This window comes from Fusarium vanettenii, assembly GCF_000151355.1.
Source record: "Fusarium vanettenii 77-13-4 unplaced genomic scaffold NECHAsca_35_unmapped, whole genome shotgun sequence".
Lineage (NCBI taxonomy): Eukaryota > Fungi > Ascomycota > Sordariomycetes > Hypocreales > Nectriaceae > Fusarium > Fusarium vanettenii.
In genome coordinates, this window is record NW_003315851.1 from 1 (window position 1) to 25090 (window position 25090).

The 25090-nt window shown below is 48.8% G+C and overlaps 14 protein-coding genes across 14 annotated transcripts; 4 read left to right on the plus strand and 10 right to left on the minus strand.

Annotated features, from left to right (window-relative positions):
- Nucleotides 1–2468: 2468 nt before the first annotated feature.
- NECHADRAFT_88923 (uncharacterized protein) lies at nucleotides 2469–4270 on the minus strand (the record flags this gene model as incomplete). The annotated part of the gene is made up of 6 exons (XM_003042434.1): nucleotides 2469–2472; nucleotides 2657–2769; nucleotides 2822–2916; nucleotides 2954–3816; nucleotides 3922–4021; nucleotides 4072–4270. 6 exons carry the CDS (start codon nucleotides 4268–4270, stop codon nucleotides 2469–2471), a joined length of 1374 nt encoding a protein of 457 aa, XP_003042480.1.
- Nucleotides 4271–4877: 607 nt separating this feature from the next.
- NECHADRAFT_55718 (uncharacterized protein) lies at nucleotides 4878–6175 on the plus strand (the record flags this gene model as incomplete). Its single annotated transcript, XM_003042419.1, has 4 exons — nucleotides 4878–5147; nucleotides 5182–5475; nucleotides 5530–5702; nucleotides 5749–6175. Coding segments are annotated over 4 exons (1164 nt in total), but the record flags the coding sequence as incomplete, so codon positions are not given.
- Nucleotides 6176–7270: 1095 nt separating this feature from the next.
- On the minus strand, nucleotides 7271–8529 carry NECHADRAFT_88925 (uncharacterized protein; the record flags this gene model as incomplete). The annotated part of the gene is made up of 3 exons (XM_003042435.1): nucleotides 7271–7756; nucleotides 7871–8014; nucleotides 8215–8529. The coding sequence occupies 3 exons, from the start codon at nucleotides 8527–8529 to the stop codon at nucleotides 7271–7273; spliced, it is 945 nt and encodes a 314-aa protein (XP_003042481.1).
- A 545-nt stretch (nucleotides 8530–9074) lies between these two features.
- Nucleotides 9075–9619, minus strand: NECHADRAFT_55713 (uncharacterized protein; the record flags this gene model as incomplete). Its single annotated transcript, XM_003042436.1, has 2 exons — nucleotides 9075–9472; nucleotides 9529–9619. Coding segments are annotated over 2 exons (489 nt in total), but the record flags the coding sequence as incomplete, so codon positions are not given.
- A 518-nt stretch (nucleotides 9620–10137) lies between these two features.
- NECHADRAFT_55705 (uncharacterized protein) lies at nucleotides 10138–10836 on the plus strand (the record flags this gene model as incomplete). Its single annotated transcript, XM_003042420.1, has 1 exon — nucleotides 10138–10836. A coding segment is annotated over one exon (699 nt), but the record flags the coding sequence as incomplete, so codon positions are not given.
- Nucleotides 10837–12385: 1549 nt separating this feature from the next.
- Nucleotides 12386–12757, minus strand: NECHADRAFT_19679 (uncharacterized protein; the record flags this gene model as incomplete). The annotated part of the gene is made up of 2 exons (XM_003042437.1): nucleotides 12386–12494; nucleotides 12567–12757. Coding segments are annotated over 2 exons (300 nt in total), but the record flags the coding sequence as incomplete, so codon positions are not given.
- Nucleotides 12758–13588: 831 nt separating this feature from the next.
- On the minus strand, nucleotides 13589–13762 carry NECHADRAFT_19938 (uncharacterized protein; the record flags this gene model as incomplete). Its single annotated transcript, XM_003042438.1, has 1 exon — nucleotides 13589–13762. A coding segment is annotated over one exon (174 nt), but the record flags the coding sequence as incomplete, so codon positions are not given.
- Nucleotides 13763–14408: 646 nt separating this feature from the next.
- On the plus strand, nucleotides 14409–15495 carry NECHADRAFT_55702 (uncharacterized protein; the record flags this gene model as incomplete). The annotated part of the gene is made up of 2 exons (XM_003042421.1): nucleotides 14409–15215; nucleotides 15271–15495. Coding segments are annotated over 2 exons (1032 nt in total), but the record flags the coding sequence as incomplete, so codon positions are not given.
- A 145-nt stretch (nucleotides 15496–15640) lies between these two features.
- Nucleotides 15641–15796, minus strand: NECHADRAFT_55699 (uncharacterized protein; the record flags this gene model as incomplete). Its single annotated transcript, XM_003042439.1, has 1 exon — nucleotides 15641–15796. A coding segment is annotated over one exon (156 nt), but the record flags the coding sequence as incomplete, so codon positions are not given.
- A 1103-nt stretch (nucleotides 15797–16899) lies between these two features.
- On the plus strand, nucleotides 16900–19221 carry NECHADRAFT_88930 (uncharacterized protein; the record flags this gene model as incomplete). Its single annotated transcript, XM_003042422.1, has 4 exons — nucleotides 16900–17473; nucleotides 17687–18281; nucleotides 18396–18623; nucleotides 18753–19221. 4 exons carry the CDS (start codon nucleotides 16900–16902, stop codon nucleotides 19219–19221), a joined length of 1866 nt encoding a protein of 621 aa, XP_003042468.1.
- Nucleotides 19222–19425: 204 nt separating this feature from the next.
- Nucleotides 19426–20190, minus strand: NECHADRAFT_55696 (uncharacterized protein; the record flags this gene model as incomplete). The annotated part of the gene is made up of 1 exon (XM_003042440.1): nucleotides 19426–20190. A coding segment is annotated over one exon (765 nt), but the record flags the coding sequence as incomplete, so codon positions are not given.
- A 356-nt stretch (nucleotides 20191–20546) lies between these two features.
- On the minus strand, nucleotides 20547–21548 carry NECHADRAFT_55715 (uncharacterized protein; the record flags this gene model as incomplete). Its single annotated transcript, XM_003042441.1, has 1 exon — nucleotides 20547–21548. The coding sequence occupies one exon, from the start codon at nucleotides 21546–21548 to the stop codon at nucleotides 20547–20549; it is 1002 nt and encodes a 333-aa protein (XP_003042487.1).
- Nucleotides 21549–21772: 224 nt separating this feature from the next.
- On the minus strand, nucleotides 21773–23383 carry NECHADRAFT_88932 (uncharacterized protein; the record flags this gene model as incomplete). Its single annotated transcript, XM_003042442.1, has 4 exons — nucleotides 21773–22557; nucleotides 22608–22692; nucleotides 22735–22889; nucleotides 22966–23383. 4 exons carry the CDS (start codon nucleotides 23381–23383, stop codon nucleotides 21773–21775), a joined length of 1443 nt encoding a protein of 480 aa, XP_003042488.1.
- Nucleotides 23384–23941: 558 nt separating this feature from the next.
- On the minus strand, nucleotides 23942–24881 carry NECHADRAFT_98244 (uncharacterized protein; the record flags this gene model as incomplete). Its single annotated transcript, XM_003042443.1, has 6 exons — nucleotides 23942–24121; nucleotides 24170–24268; nucleotides 24299–24429; nucleotides 24466–24532; nucleotides 24582–24659; nucleotides 24711–24881. The coding sequence occupies 6 exons, from the start codon at nucleotides 24879–24881 to the stop codon at nucleotides 23942–23944; spliced, it is 726 nt and encodes a 241-aa protein (XP_003042489.1).
- Nucleotides 24882–25090: the final 209 nt, after the last annotated feature.

The window sequence follows — 25090 nt, forward strand, 5'->3', positions numbered from 1 at the left end:
TTATAAACTCTTTATTATATATTATAAGGAGATAAATAAATAAATAAAATATATAAATTAAATATTAAAATAATACTTTTAATATTATATTAATTATAAATAAATTAACTAAGCTAAGAAGCTATTAGCTACTTAATTAGCCTATAATATAGCTATAAATAAAAATATAAAGATTATATTAGCTTATATTAACTTTAGATTTATATTAAATATATATTAATAATTATAAAATATTATTATTAATCTTAAGGTAATTTTTATTAATAATTAATTATATAACCTATATAAAGAAATATATATAGAACTTAAATTTATTAAGAATAAAATAATAAATTATATTAATAAAAAATAAATTAAGGGATTAATTTTCTTAAAGAGAAATATAATCTATCTTATAATAAAAAATATTAAAATAAAATAATAAAATAAAAAACTTAATTATAAATTTATTAAACCTTATAAAATTAAATAAAAAATCTTAAAATATAATTATAAATTAGATTTATTACTTAAGGTTAAGCTTTATTTAATCTTTTATATTTTATTATTTAAATTAATATAAAATATTATTTAAATATAAATAAATAATAAGCTTAATATAGAAATTAATAGATTAAAAAAATATATTATAAAGGCTATTTTTAATATAAATAAAATTAATAATAAAATAATATATTTTATTAAATAAAAAGATTATCTTAACTTAGAAAATATATAAGAACCCCTAGAATACTTTATTAATATATAATACCTTTTAAAGAATTTTTATTAATAATACTAAATATAGGCTTATTAAGACTAATAGTATTTTAATTAATTAAATTAATAGCCCTAAAAGAATATACCTTTATAATAATAAATAATTCCTCGTAGAGCTTATTTAATTCCTCTAAGGTATATAAGCTATACTTAAAGGCCTTATTATTATATACTTTAAGTAATTACTTCTATTTCTAGATATAAGTAAACTTAGCTATTATTTCCTCTAAGGTAACCTTTACCTTAGCCTTTTTATTTTCTAAGTGCTTATATTCTTAGATATTTTTTATAATTATAAAAGATTAATTAATAGCTATAAAAGAATATTAATATATATTTATAAAAAGAAGTTATATTAGCTTTATTATATATTATTTTTATATTAATATAATTAAAATAATAATTAAAATAATTAAAAATTACTTTATAAGATAAGCATTAATAAAAATAATAAATATAAGATATAATTTTAAAATTAAAAGCCTTAATATAATAAGAGGATATTTCCTAAGGGATAAACCGGTTATATTAGTTTATATTAATACTAGATTATATTATATAGCCTTAAAGGTAAATATAATATTATATCTAGTAATATACTTAAGGGTATTAAATATAACTAAGTTATATTAATAGCTAAGGTAGCTATTATATAAGAAAGTATAATAAGCTCGTTTTATATACTTATAGTTAATCTTTAGACTAATATTCTCTAGGTTTAGTCTAGGGTAGGACTAATATTTCTAATATTTAGTCCCTAGATTAATGCGGGCGATATTTAGTCCCTTTAGTCCCTTGCTTAGTTAGAGTGTTTCTACTATATTTCCCCGCCTAGCTTATATTATAGCTATAATACTTAATATAAATAAAGAAACCTTATACTTTAGAAAGTTTTTATAAGGAAATATACTTAGAAACTTAGCCTAATATTATATTAATAAAAGGAGATTTTTATAAATTAGAATTACTTATTAATAATACTTAGTCGCTAAAATTAATCTTAAGGATAAAATTAATAGAGGGGGAACCTTATATTATAGCTATAATATAAGCTAGGTAGGGAAATATAATAGAAATATTCTAACTAAGTAAGGGACCAAAGTAATTAAATATTACTTATATTAATCTAGAGATTAAATATTAGAAATATTAATCTTATTTTAGACTAAACCTAGAGAATATTAGTCTAAAGATTAACTATAAGTATATAGAATATACTTATTATACTTTCTTATATAATAATTATTTTAGCTATTAATATAACTTAGTTATACTTAATACCTCTAAGTATATTACTAGATATAATATTATATTACCCTTTAAGGCTATATAATATAATCTAGTGCTAATATAAACCAATATGACCGGTTTATCTCTTAAGAATTACTCTCTTATTATAATTTTAAAGAAAAAAGAAATATTTAATAAAAGTTTAAGTTAAATATATTTGCTAAGTTATCCCAGGCATTGCTATTATTACTATGCATGGGCTCTAAAGCAGCCCTTATATAATTTATACTTATAAGGCTAATAAGTAAAAGTCTATTAAGGTAGGCATTAGTAGGGGAAAGCTTATTCTAGGTAGTTTATATAAGATATATTAATATAAGTAAACATAGCTTAGTAATAGAAATAGGCTTTTTATAAGAATTAACTATTTTTTACTTTAAATATAACTCTATAAAGGCTAGCTTATCTCGCGCAATAAACTACCTAGTAATAGCCTTAAGTATAGTAGTTTAATTAAATTAATTTTTAACTTTTAAAAAAGTTAATTAGATTTTTATTTTTTAAAACTTGTACTTATATAGACTATCTGTCTTAGTAATCCACTCGAGCACTAACATATACCTGGAACCCAACTGGTTTAACAAACCAGCAATTTTTAGTAACCCACGGTTTATCCCCTCGAAGCTCAAAGTCAAACTCATGCAGCAACCGTGGAATCATCTTAGAGATCTCTAACGTTGAGATGTGTCTTCCGATACATGTTCGGGACCCCAAGCCAAACTGGAAACTGGTCAGAAGCCGCAGCAACTTTTAATCAATCTTTGATACTCACGGGCATCCAGTGTCGGCTCATTTTTGATAGCTGATCCGCATCCGTAGTCAACCAGCGTTCTGGTCTGAACGAGTTGGCGTCTTGGCCAAAGATTGCTGGGTTGTAATGCTCAACCCAACTGTTAATACCTACGATGGTCTGTTTCGGTGATTAGCGTTATCCCATTGGCGGAACACAGATGCCCTCTCACCCCTTCTGGGAAGAATTTCCCGCTGATGGCAGCTCCTCCCTTAGGCACAACTCTCTCGATAGGTAAGCCAGTTGCTGGATGCATCCTGAGGGCTTCTTTAATAACTGCCTGAAGGTATGGAAGGCCAAGACTGTCTTGGAAGTTGATGCTCGTCGCAGGACCGGTCTTGTTGGAAAAGAATCCCTCAATCTCCTCTCGCAGAATTCGCAACTTGTCTGGGTTGCGGAGAAGATGATATAGAATGGCACTGAGGCTTATCGCCGTAGTATCCGAGCCTGCGACCATGTTCGCCACGCAGCCGGCAAGGACGTGATACTGCGTAAATGAGGAGTTATCGGCTGTGTTCTTAGCAATGAACTTAGAAAGAAAATCCATGGTGCCATGATATTCAGAGGCACTATCGAGGTCATCAGAGATAATCGCCTTTGGATTAGACTGATGGTCTGCCAGACACTGCTTGGTGAACTCGACGATATAATGCCGTCCTGTGCCGCGTTTCCCGAGCCGGTTCCTGATGGGTGCGAGGTACTGATGCAGAGACGGGTATACACCGATCTCGGTCGCGTAGTACAGATGATTTTCAAGGTTTTTGATGATATCTCCGACATCCTGACCGTGATCAAGGAAGCCAAGTCTTTTTGAGTAAGTGATCATTCCAATCACGTCAAAGGCGTAGCATTGGAACCAATGCCCCATGTCAACAGGTTCAGCAGTGCCCTGCCGACCACTCATCTCCGACAGTCTCTGCAGAAACAGCCTTGTGCACTCGTCGACATAGTGCTCGTAGTTAACTAGTGAAGACATGCTATACATGTTCTAGTAGAGCCGCCTGTTGGCACTGTGACGTTTCTCATCGCGGTCCGAGAAGATGGACCAGTTGTGCGGATTCGGATTGCCCCAGGAATCATACCAGGACGACTTAAGGAAAGCGCCGCCATGTCCGTAGATGACCTTGGCAGCGAGAGGATCGCAAATGCTATATCTCTTTGGACCATAACGGACGATTGGGCCTGTTGCTCGACGTCAGTTGTGAAACATGCAATCCAGCAAAACGGCTTACCATGTTTCTGATGTAGAGCGATATTGTCACGCTCGAATTGGCCTCTGTTGATTCGCCAAGCGTACCAAAGATCCGTGAATCGTGCTAGCCAAGGCCCAGGGACTGACGCCAATGGGGAAGCCAAGATTTGATAAAGCCTGATCAGCAGCTGGACTGCGAGAAGAAGGGCAGGGGCTAAGAGGAGGAGATAAGGATGCATTGTAATCTCTATCAATGGCCTAGATACGGCCCGTGATTGTCAAGTATCTCGAGATATCGGGGTGTCTTATCTAGGTGGGATGATATGAAGAATCCCCGAACCAGCCCAAAACGCTAAGAGGTCAGAATTTGCTATGACAGATTTCGACTACTTAGTGGATCTAAAATCGGGGTTGCGTTATCTCCATAGATACTGGGGGAGGATTGTATAGCTGGAATCCGAGGTATTCGCCGCTTCACCCCGCATCTCAGAAGCTCACGGACGACCTCGGCCGCGAAGCCGAACCAATAGTATAAAACCCTGCAATTCTTACCTGAGATGCTACGAAGCAAGATTATGCGTGTAACGGTCGGTCTTGGCTGCAGAAGTATCTAGAAGTCTGTCGTTGCTTGTAGCTGCCGACGGGCGTTTTTTCCATCTGCAGCCTTCACGGACTTCTCGGCCGGTATGCGGGGGCTGCCGGCCAAAGTATCGAGGCAGGAGCTGAAACTTAAACACGCAATATTCATGCAATTGTCTTACCACGCAATGCAATGATCACTTCACCCTAGGATTTCAGAGAACAGAAAATCAGAACATCATGCAAAGCACTCTCCCAGCGTCATAGTACCGCGAGCCAGGCTTCTACGAGCTTGAGCGACGGGCCATATTCAGCAAATCATGGATACTCATCTCCCATTCCTGCCAGTTCAACGAGCCTGGAAAGTACGCTCGTTATGAAATGGCCGGCTACCCTTTCTTCATCATCCGGGACCGAGCTAGAAGCGTCAACGCGTTTCTCAACGTATGTCGCCACAGAGCGTTCCCGATTGTGCATGAAGATGCGGGGAAGGTCATGGTGCTATCATGCAAATACCACGGTATGAGTAGACTTAAAGTTTCTGGAGCCTCAGCTGACTTTGGCAGGATAGTCATACAGTATGAACGGAAACCTGGCCAAGGCCCCCCGGTTTGACCAGGTTGAAGGCTTCCAGAAGGATGACTACAAACTGTACAAGGTGCACACTCACATCGATGATCTTGGGTTCCTCTGGGTCAACCTAGATGCTACTGAGAAGCCGACTCTGAGCTGGGAAGAGCAGTTCGGCGGAGTAGACAAGCAGCCAAGGCTGAGCAACTTTGACATGAGCAACTATGAGTACGATCACACTTGGTCGATGGAGGGCAAGTTTAACTGGAAGACTCTGATTGAGAACTACAATGAGGTTTGTGCACCGGTTCGACCTTTGGTCGTTCAATCTTCTAATGGGAACCAATAGTGCTACCATTGCCCTACCGCTCATCCCGGCCTTGCACCATTCTTTCGAAATAACAGGCAAATGGTATACGGTTGCCACAAGTACTGGGTTGAGCACCTCGGCGGAAAGGGCGAAGAGCGTTCAAGCTCAGTCAGTCCTACCTACATGTTCCCAAACGCCTCAGTCACATTGACGTAAGACTCTGAGATCCCTGACAATATTCCAACTAACACTCTTGAGACCCGTCTTCTTCTACATGATGTCCATTGTCCCAACCTCGGCTACAACCAGCCTGATGCGGTACGAGGTCTACCGTGCCAAGAACGCAACGAAGGAGCAGCTGCAGGAAAAGCTCGACTTCTTCGCCCAGGTCGAGGGAGAGGACAAGTGGCTCGCCAACGGATCCCAGGCCAACCTGAACAACGACACGTACACCACCGGGCCGTTCCATCCTGATGTCGAGCAAGGGGTCACGTATATCACGGGGCTGGTGAAGAAGATATTGCATAATCATTTTGACGAGGAGAAGAAGCGCGGTCAGGAGTGGTGGCCTGCTCGCAGGGCTCTTGCTCAGTCATCTTCTGAGGAGGATAAGGCGTTTTGCCGTGGTGTTTGCGGGCACTCTGTCCTCAACGGAAATAATGCTCCGGAGGGGTTATCGTGGTGATTGATTCATTCCATGAAATTTTTCTAGAGTCGCTTTAAATTTTATTACTTAACATAAGAGCTATATTATTCATTCATTCTTTATCATGGCATGATGCTATCTTATGGCTCATTTAATCCATAAGGCCCGGGCTTTAACAATAAAAAAGAATATATTATTAATCTAGAACACATTGACTATAATACAAGCATTTTAGATCTATACAATAATGCCCCTAAGAGCATTCAGCGGTACCAGTATCGTCACGAGCTACTCTCTTTGTTCAAGTTACCCAATCTGCTTCAAAACATAGCGAGATATATTATACAGTCAATTATTTAGTATTCTCAGCAAAACCCAGGACATCTTAAAGGTAGACCCCATTACATTTTTCCACATGTGGTTTTAGAGCAACCTTACTACCCTTCAGACAAAGCCAAGACACCTCTCAATGTAAAGAAATAGCCTAGGTTTATACCAGTTGAGAATTAAATTCAGTGCTACCTGTCTCATCCTCATCTACCAAATATCAGACAAGCCTTGCCTATTTCAAACCAACCACACCTCCTTACCCCTTCCGCTCTATCCGCCTTGTTCCTATCATCACGAAAAACTTGTCCCTCCATAACACGGATTCCCAATAGTCTAACCCTTTGAGTGTGCGACGGGCATGTCAAGAGACACTGACTAAGCGCTTTCAAAAGTGACCTTAGTCTCGGCGTCGAAGGCTCGAAGCACCGAGCGCGCATTCTCAGCCCCTTCTTTGACAAGGCTGGCAATCTTCTCGGACCTTGGCAAAAAGCGCACCTTGAAAGGCACCGGGCGATTTACTTGCGAGACGGTGTATGCGTCTGGATCGAGAGTGACCTCGACTTCCTGTTCATTTGTTAGCCGGCAATCCGCGGATTATTACAATATGCTCACATTTTCATCCAGCCCGGGGCGGATATGGAATGCCCACAGCAAAGAGACAATAGTAAAGTATAGACTCTGCTGCGCCAATGCCTCTCCGCTGCACACTCGCCTGCCCCAGCCAAACGCGTTATGCCCTCTCTTGTTCGGGTAAGCCGGCCGGTCGAATCCATCAAGAAACCTTTCCGGCCAGAACCTCTGCGGCTAGGGATACTCGCGCGGGTTGCGTGAGATGGCATAGAGATTGCCGATGACAGCTGTTCCCTTTGGAATGAGGAATCCGTTGTGGACATGATCCTCAGTCGGGGCGTGGGGAGGACCGCCGAGGGCGAAAGCAGGCCGCCACCGAAGTGTTTCGTTGATGATGGCCGCCAGATAGGGGAGATTCCCCTCGTCGGACCAATCTGGATAGCGGTCGTGGCCAATCACGCCATCTATCTCCTCCTGTGCCTTATGTTGAACATACGGGTTGAGGCACATGGCCAGGACAAACGTCAACATTATACTCATCGTGGTATCAACTCCAGCGCCAATGAAGTTGCCAGTCAGATTTGAAATCTCGACCTTGGTGAGACCATGTTCTTCTTTCTCTCTCAGCAGCCTCTTTGCAAAGTTATCCTGTGCAGCCTCAGCGCCCTCGACGGACAAGGCGTAAAAATATTTGTTGGAAGTATCGGCAAGCTTCCTCAGCTAATTGGGAAGCGCGTTGAGCCATAGAGGCATCGAGGCAAGGATAGGTATGGCCTCGGTGTAAGTCTTTCCTGGGAAGCCGAGATTGGCACTTCCGACAAATGCCTAGGCCACTTTGAGGACATTGTCGGATTCACTGCTAATCCGGCGGCCCCAGGCGATGACGGATACGATGGACACGGTGAACCGCAGGGCACCCTGGACGAATCTTCCGGGATCATTGAGACATTCGTTGATGAGAAGCTTAGACTCGTTTGCCTAAACAGCTCGGTATGTTTGGACAATCTGGGCATTTGCAGCCGAGTGCTAATAATCGGATTAGTATCACCTTGCCAGTACCGATAAGGACCGCAACTCACAGTAAGTCTCCGGTGCAGTCGCCACTACTCCCCGTAGGCCAGGCCAGCTTGATTGAACTTGTTCAAACCAAAGATCTTTCCAGTGAGCGTCTTAACTACTCGTGATGAGTAAATGTTTGCCATCTTATCGCACAGATTCGACATTGACCAAGCATCGTTGCAAATGATAACAGGGGTATGTCCATCCCAGATAGTGATGATGGGACTCTGGTACTTGAATGACCACTCTTCGAATTTCTTCCACTGTCTGCTGTTGGGGATTTGAAAGATGTTTCCAAACAAGGGTAGCGGGAATAGGCCAGGTGCCATACGCCGTCTAAGCCGGAGGATGCGTACGTAGTCGACGAGAACCCAGATCACACCGTAGGCAATGGCGACTGCAGCCGCTACAACAGGCAAGATAAATATCAACATGATTGCCTCTTTGGTCAATGTAGTAAACTAATTGAAGGGGTGATAGCTCTGAGGGTGGAAGCAACAAAGTGAATCGTCTACTATATGTTGGGCTTCGTTCATGACCAGGGAGGGAATGTAAGAGAGCATCAATTGACTACTACTGCAGCTAATCGGCCGGAGTAAGCCTATCTCCAGCCGGCTGGATTGGTCAGGCCTACTGATACGGAGGCAGCAATGAGGAGGGGCTGCCCTCGGGAAATCTAACGGGGTGGGACTCTCTCGGGGTTTGGGGTTTGTCGGTAACCCACCCCGCCGGCCGAGCATCCGACCCGGGTTCGTCTTGAGATAAGGAAGATATGGGAGATTTCCAAGGAGATGGTGCCCTTCCAATGTAGAATTTTGGGATGGCCCAAGGTCGCATTTCACAAGACAATTTGGAGAAAGGACAAGTTATTTTTCAGTAACAAATATTCGCAACTCTTCAGTCTTTTGGATTGATAAATCTAGCTAGGCCTATACCACGACTAATATCACGCATTTCATCTATCCATGAGAGCGGCTAACTACTTGTCCTTCTTCTCGAGATACTTCTTAGGCACTCGAAGCGTGGCATAGTTCGACATGGCATCCAAGTGCTCCTTGTCCGAAATCGGCCTGCCCTCCTGCACATACGTGCCCAAAAGCTTAAAGTAGTTGATATAGTACGCCGGAGTGTACGTGTTGAAGAACTTAACCTCCTGGTCCGTCGGGTTGCTAAAGGTATGGGGAGCCCGGGTTGGGACAGTCACGTAGTCCCCCTCGTAGGCGTCGATAATATCCTCAGTGCCATCCGCCTTTGGAAGATAGTAGCGAATTGTGCCCTTGGTCGTCAGAAAGGTCTCGTCGTGCATCTCGTGCCAGTGGGCCGGTGGGCCCTTGAGCTTTGGGGGGAGAGTGAACTCGGCCGCTCCGATGCGGTTGTCTTTACCCGACGAGTCACGGGTCAGCTTCTTCCTGTTGGGGGCTGGCCGCACTCACCTATGCGAGACCCATCTTCCAGCACGCGGCAGGTGATGAGCCCCAGCTTGATGATGTCGCCGGCTTTGGCTGGCACAAAGTTCACCGGGATGCCATCGGTGGGGATATCACGGCCAGGGCCAAGTTCGACATCATCATCAATGGGTTCAATGGTAGAAGTCTATGGCGACATGATAAGATGTTTGGGTAGCTCGCAAGGAATAAGTTTGTTTATACAAGATACAGAATTACAGGCACATCAAGGTTACCATAAAAGAGGCCTTCTTTTCAATCGCTTTCGGTCACCAACAGAGTGGAGACTCTACCCCGGATTCATCCCCGGATTCATCCCCCGAGTTTTGCGGGGGAACATAGCTTCACGATCCTCGGCCGCGTCTTCCACTGAATGCGGAATGCCCGAGGCTCTCCGTTGAACACGAGCTGCGGGCCGTGCTCGTAAATCCGTATCAAGACGCTAGACAGCTCCGGAACAACAGATGACAACACGTCGTGCTCCTTATGAACCCTTGCATTTATGAGATCCATGATTGACAACCTCGAATAAGATCTGCAATTCGAAGTGTTAGAATTCCTTTCAGTTCTCAAGCAAGACTTTCACAGAACCGTACAATATATTATGAACCTAGAAACATCCCCCACGACCTCCCCCATGACCCCTTCAAGGCATGCGTCGTCCCCCGCCCCATCGGCTGGATCTCTACCATCTCCGGTACAGACCCGGACACGCATAACATCGCGCCCTACTCGCAGTTCAACAACCTCACCTTCGACCCGCCATACGTCATATTCTCGGCCAACCAGAAGCCCGACTCGCAGCGCAAAGACACGGTCCGCAACGCCGAGCTCACGGGCAAGTTCTACTGGAACCTGGCCACCTGGGACCTCCGCGAGGCCGTCAACATCTCGGCGCAGCAGGTCGAATACGGCGTGGACGAGTTTGAGCGCGCGGGGCTCGAGAAGGAGTACAGCCGCGCGCTGCCGGGTAATCCTGTGCCGATGGTCAAGAACAGTCCCGTCAAGTTTGAGTGTGTCTACCACACAACTCTGCGGCTGCCTGCTAAGCCGCCGATGGGGACGGTCGACGTCGTCATTGGTAGGGTGATTGCGGTGCATATCCGGGATGACGTCTTGACCGATGGCAAGTTGGATGTTTCCAAGACGCAACCTATTGCTCGATGCGGGTATTTTCAGTATGCGGTGATTCGGGAGACGTTTAAGATAATTATTCCAGGTATGGATGAGGCAACGCACGCGGGGTTGGAAGGGAGCAGTGCGATACATCAGAAGATTCAGGATGTTCACCTATGAGAGTCAGTAGCTGAGACAATTAGACATCATTTGAATGTTTAGATGATTCTTTGTATGATTTTGGTGTGATTGGCAAGCTCTCCAGTACATGAGTAAGCCCCCCTGAACCCCTTCTATTACTACATAGTTACTCTTTTACCTGAGTCTCCCGAAGATAGAAAGAGATAATTCTCTTATTTCTGGTACGGAGTTTGGAGCAGTTAAACAACCCATGAGAGGTTTAACCTTTCATGATAATAGAGCTAGGTATAAGTCTTCTACTGTAGGCGGCAGAAGGTTAAAAAAAGAGGCCACTCTGTTAACATTGGGATATAATGCTATGAGATATTGACAATGCGTTTTTATTATAGTTAAAGCCCGGCCCTTGAAGCCTCAAGATAAACTTTTCATTTACACTTATTCCGTGATTCCAGTAGTACCCAAGACGCAGAAAATCACTTGATACATGTCCAATGTCAACCACACCCCGCCATTCATCAGAAAATATCATCGAGAAACGAAAAGTCCTGCACGCATCCAAAGTCATCAACAGAGAACTGGCCATCTATCATCATCTGATCCGGGTCTAGGAGTGGATCTAGTATACCACCCATGGAGAAATCCGGCATCGTGTTAGTATATGCCTAACGCCATGGACTCTATATCATATCAGTGAGTTGCAGAGGCAATGACGAGACATCCGTGGTAGCCTATGGGGGGCCAGACGCATTTGGTTCAACTGATCTGATAGGGGGCTGCTGCTGTGGACCATGTGGCTGCTGTGGTTGTGTTTCCTGTCTGGGATAACTTGCGGTAGCCGATGAAGTATGCATCACTGGCACAGCCGATGAGGATGACGCCACGGAACCTCTGAAAGATGCCCGCCTCAAGTCATTCGCATTCCTCGAGCCTCGTCTAGCCCGCTTGCTCAAAGCCTCCCGCCGTGCCGACCGCGCCTTTTCCAGCAACCTAATGATGGACCGCCACTGCTGAGGTTTCCTGCCATTCAGCAGCGAAGCGGGATGCTCCCACCGCAGCACGATGGCCTTTTCGACCGCTTCCCACGCTCGACGCGAGTATCTGCAGAACGGATCCATCTGCAGCCAGACGAGGACGAGCGAGAATGCATGCCATTGCGTGTAGGAGCTGAAAAGCCAGAGCCACGGGCGCGTACGCGGATCGGTCCGCAGTTTGTAGTTGAGTTCCATCACCTCGACAGCGACGAGGAAGAGCCTCTCGCGGGTGGCTTCTGGCATGGTTTTTGCGTCGTGTAGTGGGTTGCATCCGTGCAGTCTGGCTTTATGGAAGAGCATCCTGGTGAAGATGACAGTAGTCTGAAGCTCATCTCAGCACGTTTCGTTTACAGTACAGCGGCCTAAAAACTCACCCAGTGAAAGGCATTTGTCGGAGAACATTCTCGAAGAAAGCGCTCTGAGAAGTCCGACTCGCAAGCCTCGACCCAATCAGCCCGCTCCTGAGGTGTAAGTTCCGCGTACGCTTTCCCTGTAGCTCCGCACAGTCTTCTCGAGTCAGCCATACAGCGATACATGCTGGTGATCTGGCAGCGGGCTAGCGTAAAGGTCATCTCTGTGATGCGTCTTGCTTCAGGCGGGTACTCTGCCATGGCGGGATATATCTGTGCGTCGTCTAGGTTCCGGGGCGGGTTGGTGTCAGAGCTGCTCATCTCAAGCCTGCGTCAACAAATCAGAATGAGGCACCGGAAAGTTCAAACTGGGACGTGCCGTGCTTACAGGTTGTATTCTCCAGAGTAAGCCTCCGCAGACGGTGCATCCAAAATAGCAATTTGCCACCAAAGCCTGCGTCGCATCTCCACCTCATATATCGACAGCCCAACGAAACTATCCTCTCTGTGCAGCCCAAAGGTCTGAGCCAGCCGAACAGCCAGGCCTGACAGCTTCCAAGACAATCGGGGTTCATGATGCTAGAGAAACACGAGGTACAGAGCCAGGGCCTGCAGTGGTCGGATATCGCCAGTATGGATGAGCAAGGCGCTGGCAAATAGTGCCTCAAGTTCCTCCCTCAAGTGGGATAGGACATATGCCTGCCCGTTGCCAAAGATCACGACGCATTCTTCCTCGCTCAGACTGGTCACCGCTCCGTAGTAGGTCGCCAAAAGGTTGCACTGCATACCGTCGGCCGAGCTCGGTGAATGCCATCCCAGAACAGCCTGTTCCAGCGACGGAAGATGCAACAACTTGGTCAACGGCTCCACCCTTTCTTTGTATATGCCCCAAAGATGCATTTTCTGGGCAACCAAAATCTGCATAACTTGTTCTTTGGGGTTGGCCAGTGTCCCCGGACGGCGACCTGTCGACGAGCTCTGCATGTCGCTCTGATCTTAATGGGTGTCGTTATCGTCTATATCTAACTGGGAGCCACTGCTGATCTGTATATCATTAGAAATGTTCCAAGCAGGGGTTTTACGAGCTCTTACCTCGGTGCTTCCGTCGTCCCAGAACCACCGCCTCACGTATATGTCTTTGCCGTGGTCGCGGACAATCTTGCCAGGGCTCTCGCTGCGGCTCGACACTGCACTAGGGGTTTTACCAGTTGCTTCCTGTCCCTCTGCCTGGTGCTCAGTTCCAGTTGAGCTCTCTTGGATATAAGGCTCAGGCTGAATCTCAGACGCTGCTCCTTCCTGAGCAGCAGTGGGAACCACAGGCTGCAGAGGTTCCGTTTGACCATCCCCATCAGAGAACTGATTGGAAGGCAAAGAAGCCTCAGCCGTCTCGGACTCCTTGGGCTCCAGTGTCTGCACAGCCTTCTCAAGTCTCTGCAGCATCTCAAAGATCTCCGGTGCCATCCCAACCTGAGCCCGGTTCGCGATGCTGGCGGGGAACACGCACTCGTTTCCAGCCTTGACGCAGCTGGTGCATGGCTTCTGTTTGTCGCACTTGACCTTTCGCTTGCTACACATCAAGCATGAGCGCCGTTTTCTGCCGGCATTGCTTGTGTGTGTTGGAGCTGTGTTGGAGGCGGAGGCGCTCGCTGTCGAGGGTATCTGCTTGTCCGCCATGTTGCTTTGGTTCGTGCCGTGACCTAGCCCCGGTTCCACGAGACTGGGGATGGGAGTGTATGAAGCACGATCTAGACAGTCGCACTACTGATTAGACTTCCGGGACCCCGGCCGAGAGACTTACAGACGCTGTTCGAGATCGAGGTGACCAAAATTACAGGGATTGACCCGTCGGCCGAGACCGCCGAGCAGCACTATGGTGATCGAGACTAGGCTCCACTATCTATCACATCACCAAGAAGGTGAACAGTTGGAAAAATATTCGTAAATAAATACGAGGTCATGCTACATCATGTCTCGCGATAGCAGCAATTCCAATACGCCCTCTGCCAATTGCTAATTCCTAACTAGGAGCACATTACCATCTCGATTACCTATACGAGCTTGCCATCATGAAACTCAAATGCGAAGAAACACTCGATTCTCTGACACAGGACCTCTCATCTGGGCTTCCGGGAGTAGTGCTTACTGCTTTTAGTAAAGACGGTACAGCCACCGTAAACTGCGATTAAGCCTCAACTCACATATCTATCCAGAGACTTTCTACACCGTTGCTAAAGGGCAGCTCAAAGAAGAAAAGGGTCAGCAAATCACACTCGACAGCACCTTCTGGGGCTTCTCCTGCACGAAGCTCCTCACCACGATCGCCGTGCTACAATGCGTTGAGAAGGGCTTGATTGGTCTGGACGACCTGGTTGGCAGCGTGCTGCCAGAACTTGAGAATCCGGATATCATCAAGGCCAAGCCCGACGGACTTTTTGAACTCGTGCCGGCCAAAAACAAAATCACCCTGCGCCATCTGGTAACTCACACAAGCGGCCTCTCCTACGACGCCATGCACCCGATACTAGTAGCATGGAGAAAGTCCAGAGGGGAACCCCCTTTGGTGATGAGCGGCAAGGTGGCCGAGGCCTTTACCCTGCCTCTCCTCTTCGAGCCTGGGAGCAGCTGGGTTTACGGTTCAGGCCTCGACTGGGTTGGCGTGCTGGTGGAGAGACTCAACGGTAACACGAAACTGGCCGCCTACATGGAAAACAACCTGTTCAAGCCTCTTGGACTACGAAGCTCGACCTTCCATCCATCCACGAGACCAGACATCCTGACAAATTTGGCCCAGATGTGGCATCGGGCAGATACGGGAGAGCTGGCCCCGATTCCGTCTCCGTATCCGCTAGATGCACAAGATGATAGCGGCGGTATGGGCCTCATTACGTCAACTTCGGACTTGATCGCCATTCTGCAAGATCTTTTAAAGGAGAAGCCCGTCCTCCTCAAGCCGGACTCTGCGGCGGCCATGTTTACGACTCAGTTTGAGACGAGAACACGTCAATACGAGGGACTTATGGGACAAGAGGTACGCTCCGTATCCACCGGTCATGGTCCGCTTCGCTAACGACTGCCGACAGTCCCTGCACAAGCAATTAACTGGAGACGACACGGGTCATCCCGAGGTAGCATTTAGCCTGGGTAGCTTGGTTATTCAGGGGAATGTGCCCAATCTCCCATCCAAGACGCTCACCTGGAATAGAATGCCCAATATTAGCTGGTTTGTGAACCGGGATAGAGATCTAGGCGCCGTCTACGTAAGCCAAGTGCTTCCCGCGGGTGATGCAAAGAGCGTGGGGCTTCTAGGGGAGTTCTAGAGAGAGATCTAGAGCAAACATGGGCGGTCTTGAGTAGATATGCGACGGCAGTGAAACCGACATGTATTGATATCAAATCGAGATATATGTTTAGAGAACACACGCATTGACTTCTACCCTCTCGGCCCCATATCCGGACAATCCATCAAATAGCACTTCGCCTAGGTCGGAAGAAAGGATAGATCTGCGCATTCTCGAGATCCCAAACCCGCTCCTTGACCAGGGGATCATCCTTAAGGCGGGCCACAACGTCGTCCCGCCTGGAGGCAAAAACCAGCATGGCGCTGCCGGTTATCTGCGGGGGCTATCCCGGGCTCGCACGGTCCTTCAAAGTGGCTCCTTCATATTAATCAGAGATGATTGTCATTATAGAGCGAAACAGAGTTATCTCACCTCCAAACACCCAAAAGTCCTAAGGGTCCGATTTCATCCTTTAAATGTGCTAACTAATAGGGGTCAGTCGTCATGGAAGCGTTACTTGACACATGGAATGTATACTCACGGAAACACGGCGGCTCTCCTTTCTTTGGCGTCAGGGAGGTCTAGAATGTAGATGAGCCACTCTGACTTTTCCACTACAGAGGTTGACGAGGTCATACTAGATAAAACTTTTGATGCAAATATGAGGCTCTTTAATTTACTTCCAACAGTCATCAGCACGGTATCGACCCAAGTCTTTTAAGTCTTGATCGGACGGGTCTCTAGATGCCGGACCCCGGAGCCCCGGCCGCTGTGTGCCGAGCATGGGTGCTGGTCCTACTTAGATTAGTAGATTACCAAGGTCCAGTCTGCTTATCTCTTCCCTTCCTGGTCACCTTATCCGGCCCCCGCCTACCCAGCCGAGACAGCAGAGACATGCCATGCTTAAGTGGTACTTGGTACTCCGTGGCGACCGTTCTTTTCTTAGATTCCCATCTCCTCAGGATTAATAATAGGCCAGGCTCCCCGCTGAAATCTAGCCGAGCAAATACCCTTACCCTGATTCGTGCTTCCCCGCACTTTTGCAAGCCGCTTAATACCACCTTGCGCTAAGGAGGAATCTCGTGGCATACGCTACCATATAGCATGGGTGTCTAGTAATAATGGATAGAAATGCGTTGCCCGTCTTATCTCGCCTCCTCTTTATGCTCGCTTACCGTGGACGACGACTTCCCCTCTTCACAATCATTCAGTATCGCATGTAGTTCCCAAGCTCTGGCTCGTTACTATTGCACACATTGGACGGTAATCGCTTCCACTGGCGACGTAGACGACCTTCCCTTGGCGCCGCCTTGACAATTGGGGCACAAGCCTTGGTACATAGACAATCCGTCATCGGATCCGGAACATCACCACTGCCAACACCAGCGCGAGATAGAGTCTCGGGACAAACCGCAGTCTCAAGTTCCGCCGAGTGACCAAGCCATGTCTAAAGGCGACACCATCATCTCAGCATGGAATCCCACTGGAGACGGCCAGGAACAGCGAGAACAGCAACAGCAGCAGGCACAGCAGCAGACACAGCCTCGCATGTCCCGGAGAGTCTACGCGGCATGCCGCCGCCGCAAGGTCGGCTGCGACAAGAAGCAGCCGTGCCAGCACTGCAGCAAGTCCGGTACCGAGTGCGTCTACCCGCCCGACAACAACCCGGACGCGCAGCAGATGCTCCGGGACACGCGACTGCTGGAGCAGCTCCACCGCCTCGAGCCCATGTTCAAGACGTTGGTCAGCTGCATGGAGCAGGGCACGCTGCCGCCCTCTGTGTTGAACTCCGTTCTGCCCCAGAGCCAGCCAGACCCCAAGAATATGCCGCCGACGCCACCGATGCCTCCTCACTCGGTCGGGTCCGGCGGCACGGGAAATCAGCCGGGGTACCGTCTCGTCGGCAATGAATCGCATGCTACACAGCAGACTCCGAGCCCTCTCCAGCAGTCTCACTCACCGTTGCAGGACACAGACTCGACTAGTAGCTTGCAGCTCAACCCTGCCAATACTGCGAGTGCGTCTGGCGAAGGCTCTCGAGAAGCCTCAGGCTCAGCTTAGTCACCGTACGGGACATTAATGGGGAAGCTGGTAAGGGATGACGGTCGGCAGAGATACGTGAGCGGTGCATTCTGGGAGGCTCTGCATACTGAGGTGGGCAAACTTCCCGTAGGTCACTTCCATGTTACTGATGTCCCTTCTCTCTAGCACGACATGGACGAAGCTGTAGTGAGCGACGATGATGACTCTGAATGCGAAGAGAGTCCCCCTGCATCCGGCCTCGAGTCACTACAATACGCCCCAATCTTCAACACCTGTGCCCAGAAAATCGGTCCCGACTCTCCCCACCTGCCTCAGCACCAAAGACTCAAGGCGTGGAAACTGTTCAAGGAGAATGTCCACCCGGTCGCGACCATCCTGCACATACCCTCGGTCGAGCAAATGGTGCTCGAAGCAATACAGGACCCGCGGGACCTCAAGCCACCGCTTGAGGCTCTCCTGTTCGTAATATACTTTGGCGCCGTCAACAGCCTCTCCTCAGACGACTGTAAGCTGCAATTCGGCGTGCAGCAGTCTACCCTGCTAGCCAAGTTGCGCCGAGGCGCAGACAGCGCCCTGTCTCGCTCGAGGCTGATGGAGACGGACGACATGCTCACGCTGCAGACTTTTGTGGTGTATCTGGTGCTCCTGCGCTCCCGCGATCCTACATACTCCTGGAACATGACCGGGCTAGCTGTTCGGCTCGCGCAGTCTCTCGGGATGCACCGCGACGGAAGCGCTCTCAACCTCAGTCCCTTTAATGCCGAGATGCGTCGCCGGCTATGGTGGGGTATATGTATCCTCGACACGCCTGCCTCGGAGGACTACTCGTGCTCTCCAGGCCTATAAGTCAAATCATCCGCGTCTCTATGCAATATCCCGAACTGATCCATGTCCAGCATGGAGCTAAGCAGCTTCGACTCCAGACCGCCCCTTAACGTGAACGACGAAGATCTGCACCCAGACATGACCGAGTATCCGAGCGAGTCTCGCAGCATGACCGACATGTCCTTCACGGCCGCCCGCTGCTGGGCCTCCAGCATCTGGCGGACCATGATTGACACGCGCAGGATTGACCCGGATACCGGGAAGAGTTTCAAGCCCATGACAGTAGCGGAGAAGCAGGCGTGGGTCGACAAGCAGCGGGAAAAAATTATCGACCGATTCTCCGGGAACAAGACATCCCGGGAGTCGCTCCGCTGTATAAGCCTCCGTCTATCTGCAAACGCGTGTTCTAACATCCTGTAGTTAGTCAGCGCTTTTATCGGCACCATCATCTCCAACCTCCATCTCATGGCCCTCAACCCTCTCGGTTCAGAGACCTCGCTGAACGAAGACCAGCGAAGACGCGTCTTCCAGGACGCGATAGAATGCATGACGCACTCATACCGACTGCGAGCCGACCCCATGGTAGCACACTGGTCATGGCTGACAAAATGCTATAACGAGTGGCACGCCTTCGCCATCATCTTATGCGAGCTCTCCAGACGGCCCCTGGTGCGAGACGCCGACAAGGCCTGGCGGGTGGTGGAACAGAGCGCCGTGCTGCGCTGGGACTCGCCGACCCGGCACCGGAGGGTGCACCAGTGGCGGTCGGTCATGCGGAGCATCGACAAGGCGAGGAGGAGGAGGAAGAAGGAGCTGGGGCGACGCAAGTCTGCCATGTCGGCGAGGTCTTCGTCTACTGCGCCGCAGAACACGAGTCCGGCTGCCCAGCAACCATAGCCAACGGTAGACAATTCACAGGGCGGTCAAATTGACCTCGCGCATACGTATCAAGGGGATAACAGTGACAAGATGGGGCCTCTACTAGGGGAGGACATGTGTACTTTTCCTGATGATGATGGTCAGCTATACTTTGTCTGTGAATACTAAACCAAGTTTAACTAGTCTAAATGTTCATTGCATTCGAGTACATGCCGTCAAGTGTCACACCAGCCGCTCCTTCAATAAGCCCTCAAATTCATCCCTGGTCATCTCTGTGAGGCCCAATCGATCCATGTCAGCATCATAAGTGCTCGCAAGCCCAGGCGCAAAGGTCGCCCTCGTTGCAAAGGCGGCAAAGGCCCTTGGACTGAATATTCCCGAAGCCAAGTCTTCCTGTGCTTTCTTGACCAGGACCTCAGTGTCGACGGCAACGGGTGTCCAGTCGTGTCCCGCGTCGAGCCTCTGAAGCGTCTGGAGCAAGTCGCGTGGCGTGGTTGACAAGTCTTGGATGCGGATAGCTCTGTTCCTCGTCGCTTCAAAGTTTCTCAAGACGGCCACTACTGCTCTCGCAACAGTACTAATGCTTGCGGTGGAAAATGCAGTACCTCCGCCGTCGTAGATATTGACTGTCCTGGCGGTAAAGTCGGCGAACACGTTCAGATCGAGTCCATCGTCTAGCAGCAGACTATTGTATATGTACGTATAAGTAAGCTCGTTCTCTTTAGCAAGTTTCTCCAAGTACTCCTCGGTCTGGACCTTAGTGTGGTACGTGGGAAACGCCCGAATCTTGGGATTCTGCAGATCGGCCCCGAACTCGGAGGGTATGAAACGCTTCACCCCGGCAGCTACCACAGCGTCGATGAGTTTAAGCTGGCATTCCAGGCCGGTCTTTTTGCCTAGGGCAGACACAACGGCGTCGACTCCTCTGAGTGCGTCTCGAAGTAACTCGGGCGATTCGTAGTCGACCAGCGCGACTCTGGCCCCTGAGAGATAGTCGATTGGCTTGCGTCCGCGGCTTGCTAGGACTATAACGTCGAAAGACTGTTCTTTGAGGAGTACATCGAGCACCTGCCGGCCGAGGTGTCCTCCGGCCTGGAAATTAATCAGCGAGTAGTTCTCTAGCGAAGGAAGATGCTATTATACCCACCCCGGCCAAGGCGACGGACTTAACCACTATACTATCTGCGGAAGGCATTGTCGATAGGTGTTTGTAAAGTATCACTGAAAGTTCTGCTAGGCACCAAGCTTAATTCGAGAGTGAGATGGAAAAGGAGGTAATCATAGATATCCGTCATACAGCAACACCAGCACGTACGTAACACAACCAGGAGAATATCCATGCATCAATCCCCGGACTTCCCCGGACTCCCCGCTCTAACCCGCAGCAGCCTCCCCGCATTCCGGTAGGCGATCATCTCAAGCTCCTCCGGGGTAACCAACCCACTATCCTGCAGCTCCCGGATCCACCTCAGACCGTTCTCATTCTTCTCAAACGGATAGTCCACGCTATAGAGGATGTGATCGACCCGCGTGTTCCTCAGGATGCACGCCATTAGAGCCACACTCCACACCCCGCTCGTCGTGATCCAGATGTTCTCGTCCCACACCTGGCGCCAAGGTCTCTGCCGTTCTCCCCATCGCGCCGAGAGCTTCTCTACCCGCTCTAGCATAAAGGGGAGCATCTCGCCAAAGTGGCCGACCACGATCTTAAGCGTCGGCAATTCGTCAAACAGCCCGGCTGCAAACAGCTTCAACACCCCGAGCCCAGTGTCCTGATGCCAGCCAAACCCGCTGGACCCGAGACTCCGAGCCGCACCGGCTACGTAGTTGCCCTCGTAAGCCGAGCGCTGGGTTTCCCCCGGGTACGTGGGATATAGATAGATAGGTACATCAAGCTCAGCCGCTGCGACAAACACGGGCCAGAAGCGCGGGTCATCGTAGTGAGTCCCGTCCACATGGGCGTCCACCAGCGCCCCGACGAACCCGAGCTCTCGGACACAGCGCCGGAGCTCAGCTGCTGCCGACTCGGGCTCGGCCATGGGCAGCACTGCGAGGCCAGCAAGACGTTGCGGGTTAGCGCGCACCGCTTGGGCCAGCTCGTCGTTTGCCAGGCTGCTAAGGTGTAGGGGTCTGGGACCCAAGCCCGGCGCGTGAGACACGACCTGGAGAGATATGCGGTTGGTGTCCATATCCTGTATCCGCAAGGTTGCGAGGTCTGTGAGGCGGGCTGACACATCTGGCAGGTGCTTGAGCTGCTCCTCGTAGATGTCGGAGAGCTCGGGTAGCAGCTTGGCCGAGACGAAGTGCTCTTCAAGCGTGATGAGGGGAGGCAGTGGCTTGGGCATTTTGTCGACTTATCCCGGGCTAAGAATTATGTGACCAAGATCAAGTTTGTAAACTTTCCTATTGAGCCGTGTTATATCTTTTATCTTCATCCAATTATCGGCTAAGCGTCCATATCATTTATCCGAGGTGCGGGTTCATAGCTGTGTACGCTATCTGATGCCCGAGTCAATATCTTCGGGTCTATTGGCGTCAATCTAAAGCAAAGTAAAATAAGTATCTAATATCAATCCCGTGGCTTCTCAATCAGCTTGCTCTTGTCAATATAAAACATGGCAACAAGCGCCTCCCTCGCCTTGTCCAGGTTCAGACCCTTCTGCCTCTGCTGGATATCGCGCTGGCTCTTGAGCAGCTCATCCCTAATCTGCGACCACTCCAGCGTCTCTCCCGTCTCCTTGACAGTCACCGGGCGGATCTTGCCGTTCTTCTTCCTCCATACTCCGTCGACAATGACGCCCTCGACATCTCGCACATCACTGTGTCGTACAACAGCTGCCAATAGGTCCGACTCGGAGACGCAGCTCATTGAAGGGCTACTGGGTGCATCGAATATGACCAAATCTGCTAGTTTTCCCACCTTGATTGAGCCAATCTGGTCTCCTAGAAGGACTGCACGCGCTCCGTTGATCGTGGCCGCGTTAAACGCCTCCTGGGTGCTGCCTCTCGGGTTGAGATGCATCCGGCGAGGAGCGCCAGTGCCATTTTCCGTCTCGGCCACAGCATCCTGCTGGCGTGCCATATGCGACGCAGACCTGGCGAGAGCGAGGATGGAGCTTGTGCTGCTGGTATGGCAGTCTACGCCAAACGTGGTGTTGATGCCCGATATGAAAGCAACTGGCCAGCCAAATCCCATCTGGGCTTCCGTATCCGGAGTGCTCGATATTAGAACCTTAGTCTCGACCAACTTGGCCACCTCTTTAGCGTCGAGGCCAGTCGCGTGCGACAAGAGAATATCGCTGGGCGACTTGATGAGGCCATATGACTCGAGGGTAGAGATCAACGGGTTGCTTCCTTTTTCCTTATCAGAAACGTCACGTAAGATAATTTAAGGCCGAACTTACCCAGAGCCGGGTTCTTAGCATAGTGAGATATAAACAGCTTGATTCCCGCCTGGCGCAGCCCGGAAAAGATGCCCACGACAGCCTCCTTGGGCAGAAACCAGTAGTCAAACCCGAAACCGATCTAGACCCTGCCGTTCCCGTACGGCTGGGACCTGGCGAGCCCGAAAATGTGCGCCATGCTTGAATCTAGCAAGATATCGCGCGATAGCTCACATGTTCTTAAGTCCCATTTGGTAAAGTAGGGAGGGTAAGAGTAAGCAAAGATTGACCGGATGCCAGATGCTATGGTCGCGGATAGAGCTTAGGTTGCTATTCACACATTAGCATTGTCCTCGACAGAATTGGCCATGAGGCTTACCGTGTTCATTAGTCTGGTTGCCGTGGGCATAGTCCAGTACAAACGTAGTCCCAGCGTCGATCGCCTCCAAAGCTCCTCCGAGCTGTCCCCAGTACATATCCCGCGGCTTATAGGCATAACTCTGCCAGAAGCCCGTCACCAGGTAGTCGAAAACAGACTGCTCGGCATGACATCCCTTGAGCTGCGTCTGCCACAGGTGATGGTGCGTGTCGACAAAGCCAGGGCTGATGATCTTGCCGCTGCAGTTGACGAGCTCGGTGCCGGCCGGCGCGACGAGGCCCTTGCCGATCTTGGCGATGCGGTTGGCTTGGATCAGGATGTCTGTGTTGCGGAGGGGGTTCACGTGATCCTTATCATCATGGAAGAGGAGGGTGCCGCCTCGGAGGAGGATTAAGGATAATGCCGCTACTGATGCCATGTCTGCTAATCTGAGATTGTGATAGGTTGTGGCTTCGTCAAAGGTTGTCTCCGACACTGTCTTTATCAGCGTGGGCTCGTTGGTTGTCACCAATCACAACCCTGATATGAGTCGGGTTTCTCGGCCGAGAATTCCGCAGTAAGACAAGGAAGAGGTTATGCTCGGAACGACGTCCGCCTGGTTCCTCTTGACTTACCCTACACAAGTCAATTTTATTCTCAAGGCAAATCTGGACAGCTGTACTATGAGTGGCTTAGCGAGTTTGGGAAGATATGGTGATTTTTCAACTTTGGATGACTTTTCGGAAGATTTGCGTCGATATGCGGTATTAAATATCAATAGAAACTCACTCTTTATAAGATATCCGGCGATTAACTTAAAGGGCCTATTTTTAGATTCTTAGTAGTCACTTATTACTAATGCAGCTCGTTGAATAATATAATGCATAAAATCCAGGCATAAAAACTAACACCTCTTGACGATATAGAAACGTGACGCTAATAAAACGAAACCTCTAATATCGATCTTCTAGATAAGAACAACTTCTATGTATGAGACTCAAGCACCTCTATGGAATACCATCTTATTCCTAATGAAACCAAGCCCTCCAATGCTGACCTCAACTACATCTCCATCCTTGAGACACCCATTCGTATGCCATCCAACGCCCTCCGGGGTTCCCGTCATGATCACTGTCCCACGGCGCAAGGTACGGCCTCGAGAGGCAAACGCGATGAGCTATCGACACGACCATATCATTTGCGCCGTGCTCGTCGTCTATCGCACCTCGCCGTTGACCGTAGTCTTCAGGTCCAGAGCCTGCGGGTCCGGCACCAGCTTCGGCGAGACCAGGTAAGGTCCCGTCGGGCCAAAGTCGTCAAAGGACTTGGCGTAGCCCATCTAGTACCCGGATACGTCGATGGCGTGAAGGTTGCGAGCCGAGACGTCGTTGCTGATTGTGTAGCCGAGCACGTAGTCCAGTGCGTCGTCCTCACTGATGTCGTATCCATCCTTGCTAATCACGACGCTCAACTCTCCCTCGTAGTCTAGCAGCTCCTACGCGTCTAGATGGATCTTAATACCGTCCAGTAGTCCAGCCAGACGATCGGGAGTAATAGCAAAGATGACAGGTTTCTTAGGCGGCGGAAACTATCATGCCTATCAGCATACCTTCTGGCAGTCTGGGGGGTATGCTCACCTTTGTCTCCTTAGCATGAGACTTATAGTTGACTCCCGCGCAGATGATAATAGGCGTGCTGGGTAATGGACACAGTAGCTGAGCAGACATAAGTACCGTGTAGGGTATGGTAACTAGGCGGTAGCTCACCTTGACCAGCTCGGCCTTTTCGTCCAAGACCTTGAACCCAGATTCAATGCTCCCGGAAACGAGCTGCACTGTCTTGCCCTCCAGTTCCGAGGCTGGAATCTCGCCTTCAACATTACCATATCTCTCGATTCCTTCCTTATCCAGGAATCGGATAAGCCTATCAAACGACATCTTAAGATGAAAAGCGAAAGTTGTAAGCTCTCGGCGGCGTTTAAGGATAGCTAGAGCTAGAAAACAAATTTGCAGAAACCTCAAGACTTTGTAACCTACAGTTAAGGGTATCGATTAGTTTAGAGCATTTTCCAGTACTCTAATAGCTTTACTCAACACAGCTAAGTAAGCCGACCCGAGCATAGCTTCGGAGTTAGCATAGCATCATC